Source organism: Pseudophryne corroboree, chromosome 2, assembly GCF_028390025.1.
Source record: "Pseudophryne corroboree isolate aPseCor3 chromosome 2, aPseCor3.hap2, whole genome shotgun sequence".
NCBI lineage: Eukaryota > Metazoa > Chordata > Amphibia > Anura > Myobatrachidae > Pseudophryne > Pseudophryne corroboree.
This window is the reverse complement of record NC_086445.1, coordinates 905594591-905618195: the sequence shown is the minus strand read 5'-3', so window position 1 is coordinate 905618195 and position 23605 is coordinate 905594591. Positions and strand designations below refer to the sequence as shown.

At 47.5% G+C, this 23605-nt stretch overlaps 2 protein-coding genes across 4 annotated transcripts in view; one reads left to right on the top strand and one right to left on the bottom strand.

Annotated features, from left to right (window-relative positions):
* LRWD1 (leucine rich repeats and WD repeat domain containing 1) overlaps positions 1–14318 on the bottom strand; it is a 94824-nt gene extending 80506 nt beyond the window's left edge. The window contains exon 1 of one of the 3 annotated variants that reach the window (XM_063956066.1): positions 14160–14318. The gene's annotated coding sequence lies outside the window, so the exon portion shown is untranslated. Of the gene's footprint in view, positions 1–13867; positions 14027–14159 lie in introns of those variants that run through there. The other 2 variants (XM_063956067.1, XM_063956068.1) reach the window with 2 other exon arrangements.
* On the top strand, positions 14272–18964 carry LOC135049998 (alpha-ketoglutarate-dependent dioxygenase alkB homolog 4-like). The gene is made up of 3 exons (XM_063956069.1): positions 14272–14494; positions 15838–16032; positions 18229–18964. Exons 1-3 carry the CDS (start codon positions 14345–14347, stop codon positions 18880–18882), a joined length of 999 nt encoding a protein of 332 aa, XP_063812139.1. The 5' UTR covers positions 14272–14344; the 3' UTR covers positions 18883–18964.
* Positions 18965–23605: the final 4641 nt, after the last annotated feature.

Sequence of the window (23605 nt, the reverse complement as noted above, 5' to 3'; positions counted from 1 at the left end):
CTCAAAGAACAATCAAATAGAAGTGATACCCAAAAGACGGCCCTGTGTTTGGAAGGACAGAACTGTCTACTCTCACTTTGTGACCCCCATACCCAGAGCTCCTGCACTTAACATAAAGAAAACTGAAGGCCCTCTGGTATGCCCAATCAGGTCAGTCCTTTGTAATGCCAGATCTATAAGAAACAAGACTGCAACAATTGCTGACCTTATTGAATCTGCAGATCTAGCCTGTATTACAGAGACCTGGCTAGATGAAAATGCAGCACCTATATTGGAGGCTGCAGTCCCAACAAACTACTCTGTTATCCACAACCCAAGACTGGACCGCAGGGGTGGCGGGGTGGCTATCTGCTTCAAAAAAGAACTTAAACTTAGGGTCCACCCTATTGAAACTACTCGCTCATTTGAGTGCATTGCTGCCCGGAGTTCGACAGGATTAGGTTTCAGACTACTTCTTATTTACCGGCCACCTGGAGATGGACAGATATTTCTACAAGAAATTGCAGACACTGTTGCTGGCCTGGCTCTGGAACATCAAAGATGGCTCATCCTCGGGGATTTCAATGCATGGGTGGATGATGAGCTCTCACGCCTTGGCCAAGACCTCCTGTGCACAATGAATGGTCTGGGCTTCACACAGGTCATTCCCTCTGCCACACATAAAAGTGGTCACACTCTCGACCTCGTCTTTCAGATTGGATTAGAGGTCACTGACCTAAAAATAAACCCAGTCATCTGGTCAGACCACTACTCTCTCTGGTTCTCAGTTGCAACCCCTCAAATAAGATCTCTGCCCGTGGAGTTGACCAGGTATCGTCCAAGGAGGGGTATGACTCCCCAGGCTCTTGCAGCAAATCTGGATCTCTCTGCTATACAGGGTGCCTGTGAAGATCCCTGTTCCCTAGTCCGTTATTATAATAGGGATGTTATGGCTGCAATTGATATTATCGCCCCTGTGCGTTTAAGACCTCGTAAACCACAACGTCAAGCTCCATGGTTCGACAACAGTGTTAGTGAGCTCAAGAAAAGGGGGCGTAGACTGGAAAGACGATGGAGGAAGACTAACCTAGTGGATGACAAAATAAAACTAATAAAGCATAACGAAGAATATCAATCGACAATCACTCGTAAGAAAGCACAGTTCCTGTCAAATGAGATCACAGCAGCAAACAATAGGCCAGCTCAACTTTTCCGCACAGTGGAGATGCTTTGCAAGCCAGCATGCCTGCAGACTGATGAGACCCTCTCCCAGGCAAGATGCAACGAGTTTGCAAACTTCTTTGCAGATAAAATATCCACCATCCGGGCTGGAATCTCCACAGTGCCATCAAAGGAGTGCCAAACTACAAAGCCCGCCAATATAAGCTACCTGCCTTCATGGACCAGCTTTGATCCAGTGGATGTAAAGGACACTGCTGAAATTGCTCGGATTTTGCGTCCCACCACCTGTGATCTGGACCCAGCCTCAACCAAGCTTCTAATAGGTTGTATGGATATAATTGGTCCTGTCTTTACAAAAATTGTTCAATGCTCTTTGCAGACAGGCATTTTTCCTGGACCCCTAAAGGAAGCAATTGTTAGACCGCTTCTTAAAAAACCTAATTTAGATCCCGACTGCATGACCAACTACAGACCGGTATCAAACCTTCCTTTCCTAGGAAAGGTTATTGAGAAAGTCGTTGCAAATCAACTGGAAACCCGCCTGACAACCCATGATATTTATGATCCATTTCAATCAGGATTCAGGAGAAGACATAGCACTGAAACAGCCCTGGTGTGTGTGTTAAATGATCTTCTGATGGCAAAAGACAGAGGTGACTGTTCAATATTAATCCTTCTGGATCTCTCGGCAGCATTTGATACCGTGGACCATGGGCTTCTGATTGAGCGACTGATACATTTCTGTGGTCTGGATGGCACAGTCCTAAGATGGTTCAAATCATTTCTCACAGGCAGGTCACAGAGAGTATCATCTGGATTATACTCATCACCACCAGTGTCATTGCCATGTGGTGTCCCACAAGGTTCTATACTATCCCCCATGCTTTTTGCAGTATACATGCTCCCATTGGGCGAAATAATCAGGCGCCATGGCCTGGTCTACCACTGCTATGCAGATGATACACAACTGTACTTGTCCTTTGCTCCGGGCACTGATAACCCAATAGCAACCCTTAATGGCTGTCTAGCTGAACTACAGGAGTGGATGAGCGCCAGCTGGCTGCGACTGAACCCGGATAAAACAGAGGTCCTTATGATACGACCGCAACATCAAAGGACAAGACTGCAGCATAGCCAACCAACTGGACTTACACTCGGGGATTCAGAATTACAGACCAGTGATCGTGTGCGGAATCTTGGCGTTGTCCTGGATGGTGGCTTGACACTTAAACATCAGATATCAGCCACAATCAAATCCTCATTCTTTCACCTGAGGAACATAGCCAGAATCAAGCACTTAATTCCCTCAGATGATATGCCAAAAGTCATACATGCATTTGTATCATCTCGTTTAGACTACTGTAATGCCCTCTACCTTGGTCTCCCAGCAAAAGAATTGCAGCGCTTACAGCTGGTGCAAAACACAGCTGCCAGGCTATTAACCAACCAGCCCCGTTCTAGCCACATAACACCCATCCTCTACTCCCTTCACTGGCTGCCTGTACGATGGCGAATCATCTTCAAGATTGGCTTACTGAGTTTCAAAGCATTACATGACCAAGGCCCAAGGTACCTGAAACAGCTTCTGACCCCATACTGCCCCACTCGATTACTGCGATCTGTAGATGAAGGACTTTTAGCAGTACCTAGAATCTACCGTAATTCATCTGGGGGTCGAGCTTTTAGTCATGCGGCTCCGACTCTATGGAACTCACTTCCCCGCACAGTGCGAGAGGCCCCAACTATAGAATCCTTCAAAAGTAGACTCAAGACTTTTCTGTTTACTCAAGCATTCCCATAATTGTCCCTTTTAGTATCTTCATGCTTCTGTATTTTATGAAAATGTACTTCATTATTTTCTGTACTATATTATGCTATGTATCTGTTAAGCGCCTTGAGTCCTATGGGAGAAAGAGCGCTATATAAATAAAATTATTATTATTATTATTATTAATATTGCCAATCTCTTTTAGGGAGTCACAGAGGACTCTTGCTGTGTCCTGAATGTGTTTTAGGAAAGTCACTGTAGTAACTAGGGTCATGTCACCCGAGAGACCCTCCTGAATTTGAGTAGCCCAGGAGTAAATTGCATGTGTCATCCAGCAACCTGCAATGAACGGTCTTTGAGATACACTTGCAGCAATGTAGATAGATTTCAGTGTGGCCTCAATTTTCCTATCCCCCGGGTTCTTTACCGTAAAGGAGCCCGGAGCCGGTAGTACCGCCTTCTTAGAAACTGAGACGTCTACAGCCGGAGATTCTTCCGATAACTTTCTACCCTCAGGGGCAAAGGAGAATGTATGCAAAAACCATTTTGACACCTGATATTAGCCCTGGCAGCTAGATCTGCCACTGCTTTTTGCAGTTCTTGTGTTTTGTTGGCATTTGCAGTGAGCTGAGATGATCAGACATCATAATTTTGATAGCCCCCAGCCAGGTGGGCTCGTAACTCTCCTCCACATTGTCCTTAGCATTTTATGAGGACTGACTACACTGCTCACATGATAAGGAACCATATGAAAGAGGGGAGAATCTGGTATTACATACGCTGCATAACTTGTGTTTTACCATTATGAAGTACACTCAATACACATACAACACAGACTGATTTACAATGCAAGCCTGCCCTATTGCATGCAAGAGGAGACACAGAGGAAGAGAGGACACCAGCACACCCAACGCTGTAGAGCCCCAGTGCGGCTGTCAGCATTTTTACATAACAGTGAAAACTTATACAATGAATTCCCTCAGAGGAATAATATCTGTGCACAAATAGCGGCTCTCCCCCTAATCAACACCCTGTACCAGTGATCCAGCATGTGAGAAGCTGTGAGGCTGCTGCTGCTGCTTATGCAGAGGAAGGCACCAAAATGCCACTGAGCCTGCTCTGATGTAGCTCCACCCCCCGTAATGGCGCCAGAGCTACAGATAATAAGATTTTAAAACGTACCGGTAAATCTTTTTCTCCTAGTCCGTAGAGGATGCTGGGGACTCCGTAAGGACCATGGGGTATAGACGGGCTCCGCAGGAGACATGGGCACTTTGAGACCTTTAATGGGTGTGAACTGGCTCCTCCCTCTATGCCCCTCCTCCAGACTCCAGTTATAGGAACTGTGCCCAGAGGAGACGGACATTTCGAGGAAAAGGATTTTGTTAATCAAGGGTGGGACACATACCAGCTCACACCACAAAAAAACACCGTACAACATGGTATATAAGTAAACCAGTTAACAGTATGAACAACAACAGAAAACAGCAACAACCTGATTTCAACAGCAACACAACCTGTGTGTACCTTATCAATAACTATGTACAATTATTGCAGATTTCAGTCCGCACTGGGACGGGCGCCCAGCAACCTCTACGGACTAGGAGAAAAAGATTTACCGGTAGGTAAAATCTTATTTTCTCTTACGTCCTAGAGGATGCTGGGGACTCCGTAAGGACCATGGGGTTTTTACCAAAGCTCCAGACCGGGCGGGAGAGTGCGGATGACTCTGCAGCACTGATTGAGCAAACATGAGGTCTTCATCAGCCAGGGTATCAAACTTGTAGAACTTTGCAAAAGTGTTTGACCCCGACCAAGTAGCTGCTCGGCAAAGCTGTAATGCCGAGACGCCTCGGGCAGCCGCCCAAGATGAGCCCACCTTCCTAGTGGAATGGGCCTTTACCGATTTTGGTAACGGCAATCCAGCCGTAGAATGAGCCTGCTGAATCGTGTTACAGATCCAGCGTGCAATAGTCTGCTTGGAAGCAGGCGCGCCAATCTTGTTGGCCGCATACAGGACAAACAGTGCCTCTGTTTTCCCAATACGAGCCGTTCTGGCTACATAGATTTTTAAAGCCCTTACCACATCAAGGGATTTGGAATCCTCCAAGACATCCGTAGCCACCGGCACTACAATAGGATGGTTCATGTGAAACGACGAAACCACCTTGGGTAGAAATTGAGGACGAGTTCTCAAGTCTGCTCTATCTACATGGAAAATCAGATAGGGGCTCTTGTGAGACAAGGCCGCCAATTCTGATACCCGCCTTGCCGAAGCCAAGGCCAATAACATGACCACTTTCCAAGTGAGAAATTTCAAGTCAACAGTTTGAAGAGGTTCAAACCAATGTGATTTAAGGAACTATAACACCACGTTAAAGGTCCCACGGTGCCACTGGGGCACAAAAGGAGGTTGGATGTGCAGTACTCCCTTCACAAAAGTCTGCACTTCTGGAAGAGAAGCCAATTCCTTCTGAAAGAATATTGATAATGCCGAAATCTGCACCTTAATGGAGCCTAACTTCAGGCCCATATCCACTCCTGTCTGTAGAAAATGGAGAAAACGACCCAGCTGGAAATCCTCCGTAGGAGCATTCTTGGATTCACACCAAGACACATACTTCCTCCAGATACGGTGATAGTGCTTCACCGTTACCTCCTTCCTAGCTTTAAGTAGAGTAGGGATGACCTCCCCTGGAATACCTTTCCTAGCTAGGATCTGGCGTTCAACCGCCATGCCGTCAAACGTAATCGCGGTAAGTCCTGGAACACACACACGGCCCCTGTTGTAACAGGTCCTCTCTGAGAGGAAGAGGCCAAGGATCTTCCGTGAGCATTTCCTGAAGATCTGGATACCAGGCCCTTCGAGGCCAATCTGGAACAATGAGTATCGTCTAAACCTTTGTTCTTCTTCTTATTCTCAATATTTTCGAGATGAGCGGAAGTGGAGGGAACACATAGACCGCCTGATACACCCATGGTGTTACCAGCGCGTCCACCGCTATCGCCTGAGGGTCCCTTGACCTTGAACAATACGTCCGAAGCTTCTTGTTGAGGCATGACGCCATCATGTCTATTTGAGGGAGTCCCCAGCAACTTGTCACTTCTGCAAAGACCTCTTGATGAAGTCCCCACTCTCCTGGATGGAGATCGTGTCTGCTGAGGAAGTCTGCTTCCCAGTTGTCCACTCCTGGAATGAATACTGCTGACAGAGCGCTCACGTGATTTTCCGCCCAGCGAAGAATCCTGGTGGTCTCTGCCATTGCTACTCTGCTCCTTGTTCCGCCTTGTTGGTTTACATGCGCCACGGCTGTGACTTTGTCTGACTGGATCAGAACCGGTAGGTTGCGAAGAAGGTGCTCCGCCTGTCTTAGGCCGTTGTATATGGCCCTTAATTCCAGCACATTTATGTGCAGACAAGCCTCCTGGCTTGAATATATTCCCTGAAAGTTTATTCCCTGTGTGACCGCTCCCCATCCTCGGAGGTTTGCGTCCGTGGTCACGAGAACCCAATCCTGAATTCCGAACCTGCGACCCTCTAGAAGGTGAGCCCCCTGGAGCCACCACAGGAGAGAGATCCTGGCCATGGGGGACAGGCATATCAACCGATGCATTTGGAGATGGGACCCTGACCACTTGTTCAGTAGGTCCCACTGAAAAGCTCTTGCATGAAACCTGCCAAACGGAATGGCCTCGTAGGCCGCCACCATCTTTCCTAATACTCGAGCGCATTGATGAATCAATACTCTTTTTGGTTTTAGCAGATCCCTGACCATGGTCTGGATTTCCTGAGCTTTTTCCACTGGAAGAAAAACCCTCTGTCTTTCCGTATCCAGAATCATGCCTAAGAACGACAGCCGAGTTGTCAGAACCAACTGCGACTTCTGCAAATTTAGAAGCCAGCCGTGTTGTTGTAGCACCCTCAGAGAGAGCTCCACATTTTTCAGTAATTGTTCTCTCGATCTCGCTTTTATCAGGAGATCGTCCAAGTACGGGATACTTGTGACCCCCTGCTTGCGCAGGAGCACCATCATTTCTGCCATTACCTTGGTGAAAATCCTCTGGGCTGTGGAAAGCCCAAACGGCAACGTCTGAAATAGGTAATGACAATCCTGTACAGCGAATCTCAGGAACGCCTGATGTGGAGGGTATATGGGGACATGAAGGTATGCATCCTTTATGTCCAGTGAGACCATAAACTCCCCCCCATCCAGACTGGAGATCACTGCTCAGAGAGATTCCATCTTGAATTTGAATCTTCTCAAATACAGGTTTAGGGATTTTAGGTTTAGAATCAGTCTGACCGAGCCGTCCGGCTTCGGGACCACGAAAAGAGTTGAATAAAACCCCTTCCCCCGTTGTGACCGGGGAACCATGATAATCACTTGCTGTTGACACAGCTTTTGTATTGCCGCTGAAACTATTGTTCTCTCTGGGAGAGAAGCAGGTAAGGCCGATTTGAAAAATCGGTGTGGAGGCGCGCCTTTGAACTCCAGTTTGTACCCTTGGGTCACAATTCCTAGCACCCAAGGATCCAGGTCCGACTGAACCCAGACCTGGCTGAAGAGCCGAAGACGTGCCCCCACCGGTGCGGACTACCGCAGGGGAGCCCCAGCGTCATGCGGTGGATTTGGCAGAAGCCGGAGAGGACTGGGAACTAGCCGAAGCTGGTGTTCTTTTCCCTTTTCCTCTACCTCTGGCGAGGAAAGACGATCCACGCCCCTTTCTGAATTTATGAGACCGAAAGGACTGCATCTGGGGGGTAATTCTGAGTTGATCGCAGCAGGAAATTTTTTAGCAGTTGGGTAAAACCATGGCCCTCATTCCGAGTTGTTCGCTCGGTATTTTTCATCGCATCGCAGTGAGAATTCTCTTAGTGCGCATGCGTAATGTTCGCACTGCGCATGCGTCAAGTAACTTTACTAAGAAGAAAGTAATTTTACTCACGGCTTTTTCGTCGCTCCGGAGAACGCATTGTGATTGACAGGAAATGGGTGTTACTGGGCGGATGTACGGCGTTTTAGGGGCGTGTGGCAGGAAACGCTACCGTTTCCGGAAAAAACGCAGGCGTGTCTGGAGAAACGGTGGGAGTGCTTGGGCGAACGCTGGGTGTGTTTATGACGTCAGCCGGGACCGAAAAGCACTGAATTGATCGCACAGGCAGAGTAAGTCTGGAGTTACTCAGAAACTGCTAACTCGGTTTTGATCGCAATATTGCGAATACATCGGTCGCACATTTAAGATGTTTAGATTCACTCCCAGTAGGCGGCGGCTTAGCGTGTGTAACTCTGCTATAATCGCCTTGCGAGCGAACAACTCGGAATGAGGGCCCATGTGCACTGCAGGGGAGGCAGATATAACATTTGCAGAGAGAGTTATATTTGGGTGGGTTATTTTATTTCTGTGCAGGGTAAATACTGGCTGCTTTATTTTTACACTGCAAATTAGATTGCAGATTGAACACACCACACCCAAATCTAACTCTCTCTACACATGTTATATCTGCCTCCCCTGCAGTGCACATGGTTTTGCCCAATTGCTAACAGAATTCCTGCTGCGATCAACTTGGAATTACCCCCCCTGGTACTGAGGCATTTTCTTTTGCTGTGGGGGAACAAAAGGCAAAAAAGAAGACTTACCCGCGGTAGCTGTGGAAACCAGGTCCGCGAGGCCATCCCCAAACAAAACTTCACCCTTGTTAGGCAGAGCCTCCATAAGTCTCGTGGAGTCAGCATCACCAGTCCATTGACTGGTCCACAGCGACCTCCCAGCTAAAATTGCCATGGCATTGGCCCTTGATCCCAAGAGGCCAATATCCCTCGCAGCCTCCCTTAGGTATAACGCTGCGTCTTTGATGTGACCCAAAGTTAACAGAACAGTATCCCTGTCGAGGGTGGCCATGTCAGATGACAAGTTATCTGCCCAAGCAGCAATCGCGCTACTCACCCATGCCGACGCAACTGCCGGTCTGAGGAGGGCTCCCGTAGTTGCATAAATTGATTTTAAAGTGGTTTCCTGCTTGCGGTCTGCAGGATCCTTTAGTGTCGCCGTGTCCGGGGACGGTAGGGCCATTTTTTTGGATAACCGCGTCAAGGCTTTATCCACTGAGGGAGAGGATTCCCACCGTAACCTGTCCTGTGAGGGGAAAGTATACGCCATAATAATTCTCTTGAGAACCTGCAGCCTCTTGTCTGGAGTTTCCCAAGCCTTTTCAAATAGCGCGTTCAGTTCATGAGATGGGGGAAACGAAACCTCACGTTTCTTCTCTTTAAACATACAGACCCTTGTGTCCGGGACAGAAGGGTCCCCTGTGATATGTAATACACCCCTTATTGCTACAATCATGTACTGAATACTCTTGGCCACCCGTGGGTGTAACTTCACCTCATCATAGTCGACACTGGAGTCGGAATCCGTGTCGGCATCAGTGTCTGCTATCTGGGTAAAGGGACGTTTCTGGGACCCTGACGGGTTCCGAGACACAGTAATATCCATGGATTGACTCCATGCTTGGTTCTGAGACTCAGCTTTGTCCAATCTTTTATGCAATAAAGCCACACTTGCATTCAAAACCTTCCACCTGTCTACCCAATCAGCAGTCGGCGGTGCCGACGCAGTCACTATCACATTTTGATCCTCTTCCTCCCTCGAATAGCCTTCCGCCTCAGACATGTCGACACACACGTACTGACACCCCCACACACACTGAATTATAGGGGACAGACCCACAAGGAGGTCCTTTGGAGAGACAGAGAGGAAGTTTGCCAGCTCACACCCAACGCCGCTACAGTCTGAAATATAACAATACCCCAGACCTGTATAGCGCGTTTTATATATATAATATATATATCAAATCAGCACCAAATATTGTGCCCCCCCCCCCTCGTTTTGTACCCCGTTACTTGCAGATATCAGGGCAGGGTCCGGGAGCAGCGTCTCTGCAGCCAAGCTGTGGAGAAAATGGCGCTGGTTAGAGCTGAGGGACGAAGCCCCGCCCCCTCGACGGCGGGCTTCGGTCCCGCTAATATTTATACTGGCGGGGGTTTCAAATACCCTGTAATGCAGTGTATATAGCGTGCCAGTCGTTTTTATGAGGTACTCTTTGCTGCCCAGGGCGCCCCCCCTGCGCCCTGCACCCTTGCAGTGCCTAGTGTGTGTGCGGGAGCAAAGGCGCGCTGCGCGGTACCTTCCAAAGCTCTGATGTCTTCTGCCGCCTGTGAAGTCTTCTTTGTTCCTATACTCACCCGGCTTCTATCTTTCGGCTCTGTGAGGAGGACGGCGGCGCGGCTCCGGGAACGAACAGCTAGACGACACCAGTGTTCAGACCCTCTGGAGCTAATGGTGTCCAGTAGCCTAAGAAGCAAGAGCCCATCAGTCCAGGAAAGTGGGTCTGCTTCTCTCCCCTCAGACTCCCCGATGCAGGGAGTCTGTTGCCAGCAGGTCTCCCTGAACATAAAAAACCTAACAAAGTCTATTTTCTAGAGAACCTCAGTAGAGCTCCCCTAGTGTGTGACCAGTCTCCTCTGGGCACAGGATCTAACTGGAGTCTGGAGGAGGGGCATAGAGGGAGGAGCCAGTTCACGCCCATTAAAGGTCTTAAAGTGCCCATGTCTCCTGCGGAGCCCGTCTATACCCCATGGTCCTTACGGAGTCCCCAGCATCCTCTAGGACGTAAGAGAAATATATTTATACTGGCCATGTCTCCTAACCATGCTGTAGCCTCACATAAAGGATTAGTACAGCCATCGCTAGCCAGTCTCATAGTCGAGCTATAGCGGGTCCCCCCCAGGAGGGCGCTTCTGGCGCACCAGGAACCGGGGGACCCCCCTAGCGGGGCCCCCGGTTTGTACTCACCACTGACGATCACCTTCAGGCAGTGTTAGGGGTGTGCGGTGTGCTGCTGTTTCGACAGCCAAGGTGCAGTGCCCTGCCGAACAAAGCAGCTCTGCACCTTGTGAGGCCAGTGACCGCCCCCATAACTTCCACGGCGCAGGTATGGTGTTGCCCAAACAGCATACCGGAAGAAAAATAAAAGTTTTAAAATAAACTGAAGAAAACTCTGGAGCTAGCAGAGTGTGCATTCTCTCCTGAGGGCACTTTTTTTCTAAACTGCCTGTAGGAGGGGGGCATAGAGGGGAGGAGCCAGCACACCCAGTTGAGGAAATTTAAAGTGCACTGGCTCCTGTGGACCCCGTCTATACCCATTGTACTAATGTGTCCCCAATATCCCTTATGGATGCTAGAGAAATAATAATAATAATAATAATAATAAAAAACACACACACATGGTCTATCAATCATCTGTTAACTGACCTTCCCCACTGTGCTAATAATTATAACCTCACAAATGTTCCCTATTACATTGCCTCTTCATTAAATCTGAGCTTTTGACTGTGTCCTGGATTATTGATGTATGCTGAATAACATCCTTTTGTCAACTTTATATGAAGATATCCGTTTCATCTGTATAATTTAATTTGGGATTTTGATACTTCTATGTCTTCATTATCCATCATTGTTTTCCTTCTTATATGCATTGTATGACCACAATAAAAGGTTACTGCAATCTGGTCACCAGGGAAAGGTTCGGCGGCCTTGTTTGCGCCTTGGCTAAGCAAAGCACACCTACCGTTCCTTTGAATTAATTCAAAAGAAACGATGGAGAAATTTTAAAACAGCAATACCACATACTGTATTTTGCATACAATAAAATGCTTCGGATTTCTCCACGTGCATTCTTTTTAAATGTATCAGTTTCCTTTATACTTTTTTTTCTCATCAAGTCTCATTGTTTTGTACATGACCACTGTACAAAGAGCTTGTTTGCAGCACAAATTACCACCATAGGGGGTGATCAGACATACAGTATCTAGCCCAGGGTGCAGACTTAACATCTTAGGTGACTGCAATGGTTGGACAACAATCAAGCAGGAACTCACAGATCTTGGCTCCATGGTAGACACACCTTTGCTTCATTTTATGTTAAACTGGTAAAGATAATGCACAGCAAGGGAACAGCTCAAGTTCTATTCACCTGATTTGCTTCATGTTGCCCTATGAATAAGCGAATCTATAGTCTTACTGTATGAAGACTAAAGGCCCATACACACTGGGCGATTTTGAGCTCAGAGTAGCTCACTTTTGGCACTTTGAGCTCAAACGTGTCCAGTGTTTATGGACTAGCGATGAGCACTGATGCACGCTCCCGCATCATCGCTGGTCGCCGCCGTTCGTCGGGATGTTTGTACAGCCGACTGAAGCACTTTCCAGATTCTCCTACTGTGGAAACTGCTTCACCCACCCGTGGACATTGCTGGCACAGGGAAAATAGCTCAGTGTGTATGCACCTTTAGATTAGACTAAAAAACGAAATATTAACCTCTTCTATATGTACAGTGTTAACAGACAATTGATTTGCACTTTGTACATGTGGCCTACTGGACTTAGGGGGCCATTCCGAACTGATCGCATGCTGCAGTTTTTTGCAGCCGTGCGATTGGGTCACAACAGCGCATGCATGCGAGTCGCAATGCACAGGCGCGTTGCTGTCCGGCGACGGCTGTCGCTGGACAGCGACGAGAAGAACGAACAAAGCGCTCGCAGCGGCGAACGCAAGAAGATTGACAGGAAGAGGCCGGCCGGGGGTGTCAACTTACAATTTACTGGGAGTGTCGAAGAAAACGCAGGCGTGCCTGGCTGTTTGCAGGGAGGGATCCTGACGACAGCTCCAGGAAGGATCATCGCAGTGGGCGATTAAGTCTTGAGCTGTGCAGAGACTGCACAAACTTTTTGCTTGTGCAGCTCTCTGCACAGCCGATCACAGCCCTGCACAGCTCTAACCCCCTTCCCTGTAGGCGGCGATTACCTGGTCGCAGCAGTGCAAAAAAATAGCCTGCGTGCGACCAGGTCGAAATGACCCCCTTAGTTGTGTTCAGCAGGCAAAAGTGGGACAAGGAAAGTGGATGGTCCATGGAGGCATTGCGGTCACTACACCTGAGCGGCATGAACACTGCATGGATGCCAATATGGAACGAATACAAATGTGGCTCAGATCAAATGTTCCAAAGGATCTCTGGCTGGTCAGTGTATGTGAGCACCATGTTTGGATTTAGCAAGATATTTACAAACTCCATTCTTTACATGCATAATACAGGATACATGAGAAAGCTGAATTATTTCACATCTTAATAAAGCAAGAGATTGACAATTTCAGTTAGCAGCGGTAATTTACCACGCCGGAAAGGGTGGTAGCTATTCAATTACAGATCCTTTTCTTTGCGCATTAACCCATAGAATCCAGGGTAAGTTCCCATGCATATGGGTTTACAGCTTTGCAGGACACGCGATCAGGGCATTTAAAGCAAATTTCTGTTTGAGCCTCCGCAGGCTTAAATAGAAATCCGCCTCAATTGCAGCCTGCAATGTGCTCTAAATGAATAGCCTCGGAAGATCAAATTAGCCTGCTGTAATTAACCGTGGCTAAATGAATTCGGCCCAAATCATTTGATGAATCCATCTATCTTCCCTCTCACCCAAACTATCCCTCCTGTAGAACACACATATATATATATATATATATATATATAATTTGTGTTCAGCTGCAAAATCGATAACATATTGCTATAATAGTCAAACAGAATCCTAAAAAAAAACACCATAAACGGCATACCATTCTCTCCATCTCATGCTGCTCTTGGTGTTAAAAAAATAAATAAGATTATTGAAGGTTTATATTAAGTAGGATTCTACACTTCCTGACTACTGCAGATGTTACTGTTTGTGCTCACGCTGTAAGTTAGAAAGAAGTCACCCAGAAGCTCTAGGACCACGCAGAACAGATCAGCGCATTACTCCTAATCACACAGACCCCACATTAGGGATACATTAGTGTGACACTATGACAAGTATTTATATTATATTATCGCTGCTCACACTTACATAACACTTCACAGCTGCGTATTATTCATTCTCACACCCAAGTTTGCTTACGTAGAGACACCAGCTGTACACATGTATACAGTCCGGTCCCAGCTGTGTACCAGCGCTGTGCTTGTGGCTGCCTGCAATGACCTGCGCTTACTGATCCCATGTTATGGCAGCATGCAATCTATGGCAGACAATCACACACACGTGGGACTGCAGCCACATTTAATAATAAGCCATGATATAAGAACAGGAGATATGATATGAGAGCTGCAGCTGCTGTATATAGGAGCATGCAGTGAGTCACCTGGTTGCTCCGCAGGGATCAGCGTGTGCCGGGGGATAATGATGATAGATCCTCACCCTCCTCTGCAGCTACTAGCACTGTACACTGTATATCTAGTAGTGTATGCTGCTGCTGTACCAGCTCCCGCCGGGATGTCGTCACCTCCGGTACATGCTGGCCCATAGGAAGTGTATGTCTCATTCCCCATGGCATGTTGTCTCTCCCTCCCAGTCCCCATGCCCATGGCCGGTAGCAGCAGCCCACCACCGCCGGCACCGAGCTGTGGCTGTAAGGGGATCCGCTCCTGCCTGCAGTGCGAGTCTCCGGGCCGGGCTCTGCCCAGGGGGGCACACCAGGTACAGCCACTAGCAGAGTCGTTACTCCATGTCTGCTGCTCATCCTATAGTCACTGGCTCAGGTGTGTGTTGAACTACAAATCCCAGCAAATCCATTAGCGATCTATAATTACGCATCCTGTGACTGGTTATGGGACTGCAGCTACAGAGTATACTCCCTAGTTCTACCCACAAAGGGGAGACTCCTGTGGCTGGCAGCATGTCACATAGAAGACACTATGCCAGTGTTCCCCAAATTCCTTTGCTGTCAGCACACATGGTATCTGGTCAACATTCTGAATGCCGACATACACTTAGGTCAACATGGTTAAAATGTTGACATGTTCAGCATGTCAACACCAGAATTTTGAAATATATTTATTTTTGGTTCCTTGTTAGGCTAAATTAAGCAAAACCATATGACGACCTAAGTGTCTGTCAACATATTGGTTGTCGACCTACTGTCCATGTCGACATTAGGAATGTTGTCTAGTCATAACTCTCACACACCACATATAGCACACACTATACCAGGGTCTCCCAAACTCTGCCATTACAGTCCAGGTTTTAAGGATGTCCATGCTTGAGCACAGGGGACTTAATTAGTACCTTGGTCAACTTGATTTAATCATCAGGACTGGAGAATGGATATCCTTAAAACCTGGACTGCAGTGACAGACTTGGGGAAACCCTGTACTATACATAGTGGCAGTTTCCAGCAACTGAAATTAAGTAAGTCCGCACATTGGGGGTCATTCCGAGTTGATCGCAGGATGCAATTTTTTGCAGCCCGTGCGATCAGATAGGGGCCACCTATAAGAGAGTGTATTTTAGCTTAGCAAGTGTGCGAACCCGTGTGCAGGGGAGCTGTGCCAAAAAGTTGTGCAGTTTCAGAGTAGCTCTGAACTTACTCAGCCACTGCGATCACTTCAGCCTGTAAGGTCCCGGAATTGATGTCAGACACCCGCCCTGCAAACTCCTGGACACGCCTGCGTTTTCGTCGACACTCCCATAAAACGGTCAGTTGCCACCCGGGAACGCTTCCTGCTGTCAGTCACCTTGCATTTGGCGCTGCAATCCCGATCTTCGTTAGTTTCATCGCTGCCCGGCGTCCCCCATCGCCGGGCAGCGACGTGCCTGCAGCGCAAGCGCAGTTCGGTGCCGATCACACAGCTGCGGAAAAATGCAGCGTGCGATTGGGTCGGAATGACCCCCATTGTTAGTACATTATACACAGACATGACCTGATGACACTCTGTAACTTTAATGTTTCCACATCGGCATGCTCACTTTTTTTTCTTTTTTCTTTCAAAGAAAGCCTATGTTATAAGCCAGTTCACTTTACTGTTTGTGTTGTTTTCCAGACCAAGTCATTTATATATATCCCAGAGCACGGCATAGCTCAGGGAATACAGAACACACATTCAGATGGGTGGTGGTTTCCCTTCCCTGGTGTGGGTCTGATAGAAGATTTTGTGACAGAAGATGAGGAAAAAGAGATGGTACATGCCATGGACCAGGACGAATGGAGAATTTCACAGTCCGGGAGAAGGAAACAGGTAAATATAATTGAATTAACCGTTTTTTCCCCTATTGTATTATTTATCTCCTGTCTGTGATGATCTCTGTATTAAAATAGGTGGCAATACAACAATCAGTAGAACAGGGCTCAACAAAGTCCAGGCATCAGGTTACCCTGGTGACATGACAACATTCTAATTGTAAAGCGCAACGGAATATGCTGCGCTATATAAGAAACTGCTAATAAATAAATAATAAATAAAATGGGTGCCCAGCTGTCCCCAGTCTCCTGGTCCAGCTGCATACCCATGTCCTGTCAGGCTTCTCTCTCACTGCTCGAGTGGAGGTAAGATAGAATTTGATGGCAGATAAGAGCCACTTGGTCAATCTAGTCTGCTCCTTTTTTATCCTTTAGCTGACGTCAGACACATGCCCCGAAAACTGCCATGACATGCCTGCATTTTATCAACCACTCCCCAGTAAAACCATGTTAACACCCCCAAACTGTCACTGTGCGTAAGAATACTCACTGCGTGCAAGATCGCAGTGACACCTTGATGCATGCACAATGCCAACGCAGCACATGCAGTCTGCCGATAATCAATTCCATGGAACATTGGCTTTGTGTATTTCTCTGAATCAGGCCCTTAGTCTCTACCACCACTGATAAATCCATTCTGGCATTATTTCACCAATCTGAATGATTACATGGCACTCTGATTATCTGCAAGACTGTTACTGTGATGTGTCTTTCAGGATAAATTTCCTTGACGTCTCTACTTGTGACACTCACCCTAGCACCGTGCTCCATTAGGCTAGAGCTAGCGCTTGGGTTTGGTCATTGCGCCTGGACCACCCTGGGAGCCAGGTCACATGCAGCACCGATAGGTAATATTTCTCTGGAAAAGTGTTTTTGTTCACTACTAAATTTTGGTCCTGACTACTGCCATTTCTGGAACTTGCTGACATGTAGCCATATTCAGCTTTGCCACATCGCGCGCCTGTTTGTGACTTTTTGCAGCTGCTGATCACTCCATTTATGCCAAAGGGTGGGTGTACCTGTCACGAGCACACCAATCGCGCCAGCTATGCCATGATACGTATGCATTGTGCAAAGCCGAGCGTGGCTATATCTGTAGCTATAGCTAGTGGTAGATCACCTCCAAATACGTTTATAGAAAATATATGCTGCCCTCTCCTTCCCTTACTTTTATTGAACTAACAGGTATTATAGCCCCAGCGGTTTAGCTATGTATTGTATGTGTCAGCTGGTTGTGCAGGTGCTAGGGCCAGACCAATCACAGTTATATCATGTCTCCCCTCCATGCACAGTAGAGCCTAGCTGAAAGAACCCCACCACAATACTTCATGTTACAGAGGTCTAGATAAATCATAAATGCCAAAAAAGGTGAACAGATTCAGTTATATAGGAGAGAGACTTGTTTGCTTTATTCTAGATGTGGTTATGACTATTTAAACGGGATGTAGTTATGTGACCAGCAGGGTATCCGTTCACATGGTCGACCATGTTATGGTCGACAGTCATTAGGTCGACCACTATTGGTCGACATGGACACATGGTCGACACATGAAAAGGTCGACATGATTTTTTTAACTTTTTTTTCTTTTGGGGAACTTTTCCATACTTTACGATCCACGTGGACTACGGTTGGAACGGTAATCTGTGCCGAGCGAAGCGGTAGCGGAGCGAAGGCACCATGCCCGAAGCATGGCGAGCGAAGCGGTGCACTAATTGGGGTTCCCAGTCACTTTACGCAAAAAACGACACCAAAAAAAGTTAAAAAACTCATGTCGACTTTTTTTTAATGTGTCGACCATGTGTCCATGTCGACCAATAGTGGTCGACCTAATGACTGTCGACCATAACATGGTCGACCATTCATACCGGAACTACCAGCAGTCAGGAGACCGTATGTCACATTACCGACAGCTAAATTCTGCCAGTCAGCATGCTGACTAGCAGGGACTATTCCCACTTGTGGATGTCCACGATACCCATACAGTGGGAATAGAACCTGTGGCGAGCACCCCAGCAAGGGGCTTGTTGCGCTCCCACCCCCCACCACCACCACCATCCCCCCGGCATTCCGCTGCAACGGTAACATATACCCAACCCATTTAAACTATACCAAAATTAGTATTAAAAAAAAAAAAAAGGTTTGTATTTAGCTATAACTAAATAATGTTTTTTGTTGTTTTTTTTTTGTATACAGGATTTTGGTCCAAAGGTAAACTTTAAGAAACAGAAAATAAAGGTTGGCAACTTCACCGGCCTTCCTAGTTTCAGCAGAGTTCTCTGGGAAAGGATGAAGAATCACACTGTCCTTCAAGGGTTCTGGCCAGTTGAGCAGTGTAATCTGGATTACAATTCAGATAGAGGATCCGCTATTGACCCCCACTATGACGACTCTTGGCTTTGGGGTGAAAGACTAGTCAGCTTAAATCTTCTTTCAAGTACTTTGCTCACTATGACCAGTTCCTCGGCAGATAGTCTGCAGCTGATCTCTACTTCAGATTGCTGTGACCCAAGTGGAATACTTACTCACAATGTTAATGATTTCAGTTCTGTAAATAATGCACAGCCTGGCTTCGAGGACTACACAGCGCACATCAAACCAAAGACTACCTCAGTTCCACATAGTGATGTGGAAGTAGCCATATGTTTACCAAGAAGGTCCCTAGTGGTTTTATATGGAGATGCGCGTCACTGCTGGAAGCATGCTATACATCGTGAACACATCCAGCAACGCAGAGTTTGCAGCACATTCAGGGAACTGGCCGCAGAGTTCAGTACAGGTGGCGAGGAGGAGAAGCTAGGACAGATGCTGCTGGATATAGCGCTGGGCTTCCAGGGAAAATCAGTTTAGTGCTAGGTTCAATCCCGAAAATATATATATTTTTTTATATATTTATATATACACTGCTCAAAAAAATAAAGGGAACACTAAAATAACACATCCTAGATCTGAATGAAATATTCTTATTAAATACTGTGTTCTTTACATAGTTGAATGTGCTGACAACAAAATCACACAAAAATTATCAATGGAAATCAAAATAAGAATTTACTTACCGATAATTCTATTTCTCATAGTCCGTAGTGGATGCTGGGACTCCGTAAGGACCAGGGGGATAGCGGCTCCGCAGGAGACTGGGCACAAAAGTAAAAGCTTGAACTAGCTGGTGTGCACTGGCTCCTCCCCCTATGACCCTCCTCCAAGCCTCAGTTAGGATACTGTGCCCGGACGAGCGTACATAATAAGGAAGGATATTGAATCCCGGGTAAGACTCATACCAGCCACACCAATCACACCGTACAACCTGTGATCTGAACCCAGTTAACAGTATGATAAACGAAGGAGCCTCTGAAAAGATGGCTCACAACAATAATAACCCGAATTTTGTAACAATAACTATATACAAGTATTGCAGACAATCCGCACTTGGGATGGGCGCCCAGCATCCACTACGGACTATGAGAAATAGAATTATCGGTAAGTAAATTCTTATTTTCTCTAACGTCCTAAGTGGATGCTGGGACTCCGTAAGGACCATGGGGATTATACCAAAGCTCCCAAACGGGCGGGAGAGTGCGGATGACTCTGCAGCACCGAATGAGAGAACTCCAGGTCCTCCTCAGCCAGGGTATCAAATTTGTAGAATTTAGCAAACGTGTTTGCCCCTGACCAAGTAGCTGCTCGGCAAAGTTGTAAAGCCGAGACCCCTCGGGCAGCCGCCCAAGATGAGCCCACCTTCCTTGTGGAATGGGCTTTTACAGATTTTGGCTGTGGCAGGCCTGCCACAGAATGTGCAAGCTGAATTGTACTACAAATCCAACGAGCAATCGTCTGCTTAGAAGCAGGAGCACCCAGCTTGTTGGGTGCATACAGGATAAACAGCGAGTCAGATTTCCTGACTCCAGCCGTCCTGGAAATATATATTTTCAGGGCCCTGACTACGTCCAGTAACTTGGAGTCTTCCAAGTCCCTAGTAGCCGCAGGCACCACAATAGGCTGGTTCACGTGAAACGCTGAAACCACCTTTGGGAGAAATTGAGGACGAGTCCTCAATTCTGCCCTATCCGTGTGAAAAATCAGGTAAGGGCTTTTATAAGATAAAGCCGCCAATTCTGAGACACGCCTGGCTGAAGCCAGGGCTAACAGCATTACCACCTTCCATGTGAGATATTTTAATTCCACAGTGGTGAGTGGTTCAAACCAATGTGATTTTAGGAACCCCAAAACCACATTGAGATCCCAAGGTGCCACCGGGGGCACAAAAGGAGGCTGTATATGCAGTACCCCTTTGACAAACGTCTGGACTTCAGGCACAGAAGCCAGTTCTTTTTGGAAGAAAATCGACAGGGCCGAAATTTGAACCTTAATGGACCCTAATTTTAGGCCCATAGACAGTCCTGTTTGCAGGAAATGTAGGAAGCGACCCAGTTGAAATTCCTCTGTAGGGGCCTCTTTGGCCTCACACCACGCAACATATTTTCGCCAAATGCGGTGATAATGTTTTGCGGTTACATCCTTCCTGGCCTTTATCAGGGTAGGGATGACTTCTTCTGGAATGCCTTTTTCCTTCAGGATCCGGCATTCAACCGCCATGCCGTCAAACGCAGCCGCGGTAAGTCTTGGAACAGACAAGGTCCCTGCTGGAGCAGGTCCTTTCTTAGAGGTAGAGGCCACGGGTCCTCCGTGAGCATCTCTTGAAGTTCCGGGTACCAAGTCCTTCTTGGCCAATCCGGAACCACGAGTATAGTTCTTACTCCTCTCCTTTTTATGATTCTCAGTACTTTTGGTATGAGAGGCAGAGGAGGGAACACATACACTGACTGGTACACCCATGGTGTTACCAGAGCGTCCACCGCTATTGCCTGAGGGTCCCTTGACCTGGCGCAATATCTGTCTAGTTTTTTGTTGAGACGGGACGCCATCATGTCCACCTTTGGTTTTTCCCAACGGTTTACCATCTCTTGGAAGACTTCTGGATGAAGTCCCCACTCCCCCGGGTGAAGGTCGTGTCTGCTGAGGAAGTCCGCTTCCCAGTTGTCCACTCCCGGAATGAACACTGCTGACAGTGCTATCACATGATTCTCCGCCCAGCGAAGAATCCTTGCAGCTTCTGCCATCGCCCTCCTGCTTCTCGTGCCGCCCTGTCTGTTTACGTGGGCGACTGACGTGATGTTGTCCGATTGGATCAATACCGCCTGACCCTGAAGCAGGGGTTTTGCTTGAGTTAGAGCATTGTAAATGGCCCTTAGTTCCAGAATGTTTATATGAAGAGATGTTTCCATGCTTGACCACAAGCCCAGGAAATTTTGTCCCTGTGTGACTGCTCCCCAGCCTCTCAGGCTGGCATCTGTGGTTACCAGGATCCAATCCTGAATGCCGAATCTGCGGCCCTCTAGTAGATGAGCACTCTGCAGCCACCACAGAAGAGACACCCTTGTCCTTGGCGACAGGGTTATCCGCTGATGCATCTGAAGATGCGATCCGGACCATTTGTCCAGAAGATCCCACTGAAACGTTCTTGCATGGAATCTTCCGAATGGAATCGCTTCGTAAGAAGCCACCATTTTTCCCAGGACCCTCGTGCACTGATGCACTGACACCTGGCCTGGTTTTAGGAGATTCCTGACTAGCTCGGATAACTCCCTGGCCTTCTCCTCTGGGAGAAACACCTTTTTCTGGACTGTGTCCAGAATCATTCCTAGGAACAGGAGACGTGTCGTTGGAATCAGCTGCGATTTTGGAATATTTAGAATCCACCCGTGCTGACATAACACTAACTGAGATAGTGCTACTCCGACTTCTAACTGTTCCCTGGACCTTGCCCTTATCAGGAGATCGTCCAAGTAAGGGATAATTAAAACGCCTTTTCTTCGAAGAAGAATCATCATTTCGGCCATTACCTTGGTAAAGACCCGAGGTGCCGTGGACAATCCAAACGGCAGCGTCTGAAACTGATGACAGTTTTGTACTACAAACCTGAGGTACCCTTGGTGAGAAGGGTAGATTGGGACGTGGAGATAAGCATCTTTGATGTCCAGAGACACCATATAGTCCCCTTCTTCCAGGTTTGCTATCACTGCTCTGAGTGACTCCATCTTGAATTTGAACCTCTTTATGTAAGTGTTCAAGGATTTTAGATTTAAAATTGGTCTCACCGAGCCGTCCGGCTTCGGTACCACAAACAGCGTGGAATAATACCCCTTTCCCTGTTGTAGGAGAGGTACCTTGATTATCACCTGCTGGTAATACAGCTTGTGAATGGCTTCCAAAACTGCCTCCCTGTCGGAGGGAGACTTTGGTAGAGCAGACTTCAGGAACCGGCGAGGGGGAGACGTCTCGAATTCCAGTTTGTACCCCTGTGATACTACCTGCAGAATCCAGGGGTCCACTTGCGAGTGAGCCCACTGCGCGTTGAAATTTTTGAGACGGGCCCCCACCGTGTCCGAGTCCGCTTGTAAAGCCCCAGCGTCATGCTGAAGACTTGGCAGAAGCAGAGGAGGGCTTCTGCTCCTGCGAAGAGGCTGCCTGGTGCAGTCTTTTTCCTCTTCCTCTGCCCCGGGGCAGAAATGAGTGGCCTTTTGCCCGCCTGTACTTATGGGGAGGAAAGGACTGAGTTTGAAAAGACGGTGTCTTTTTCTGCTGAGAGGTGACCTGGGGTAAAAAGGTGGACTTTCCGGCCGTTGCCGTGGCCACCAGGTCCGATAGACCGGCCCCAAATAACTCCTCCCCTTTAAACGGCAATACTTCCATATGTCGTTTGGAATCCGCATCCCCTGACCACTGTCGCGTCCATAACGCTCTTCTGGCAGAAATGGACATAGCACTCACTCTTGATGCCAGGGTGCAAATATCCCTCTGTGCATCACGCATATATAGTAATGCATCCTTCAAATGCTCTATAGTTAGTAATATACTGTCCCTATCCAGGGTATCAATATTTTCAGTCAGGGAATCCGACCACGCAACTCCAGCACTGCACATCCAGGCTGATGCGATTGCTGGTCGCAGTATAACACCAGTATGTGTGTATATACCCTTCAGGATATTTTCCAGCCTTCTATCCGCTGGTTCTTTGAGGGGGGCCGTATCAGGAGACGGTAACGCTACTTGTTTAGATAAACGTGTGAGCGCTTTATCTACTCTAGGGGGTGTTTCCCAACGCGCCCTAACCTCTGGCGGGAAAGGGTATAGTGCCAATAATTTATTAGAAATTAGCACTTTTTTATCGGGGGAAACCCACGCTTTATCACACACCTCATTTAATTCATCTGACTCAGGAAAAGCTACTGGTAGTTTTTTCACTCCCCACATAATACCCTTCTTTGTGGTACTTGTAGTGTCAGAAATGTTCAATGCCTCCTTCATTGCCGTGATCATGTAACGTGTGGCCCTACTGGACATTACGTTTGTCTCCTCACCGTCGACACTGGACTCAGTATCCGTGTCTGGGTCTGTGTCGACCCACTGAGGTAACGGGCGTTTAAAACCTAAAATAAACTTTTACTCTAAGCAGCTCAGGAGAGCCACCTAGCATGCACCCTTCTCGTTCGGGCACAAAAATCTAACTGAGGCT

Excerpts from the sequence above, each read along its gene's own strand:
- LOC135049998 (XM_063956069.1), top strand. The coding sequence starts at position 14,345 with ATGGCATGTTGTCTCTCCCTCCCAGTCCCCATGCCCATGGCCGGTAGC. Across the intron at positions 14,495-15,837 it reads TGCCCAGGGGGGCACACCAG|ACCAAGTCATTTATATATAT; the intron begins GTACAGCCACTA and ends GTTGTTTTCCAG. Across the intron at positions 16,033-18,228 it reads AGTCCGGGAGAAGGAAACAG|GATTTTGGTCCAAAGGTAAA; the intron begins GTAAATATAATT and ends TTTTGTATACAG.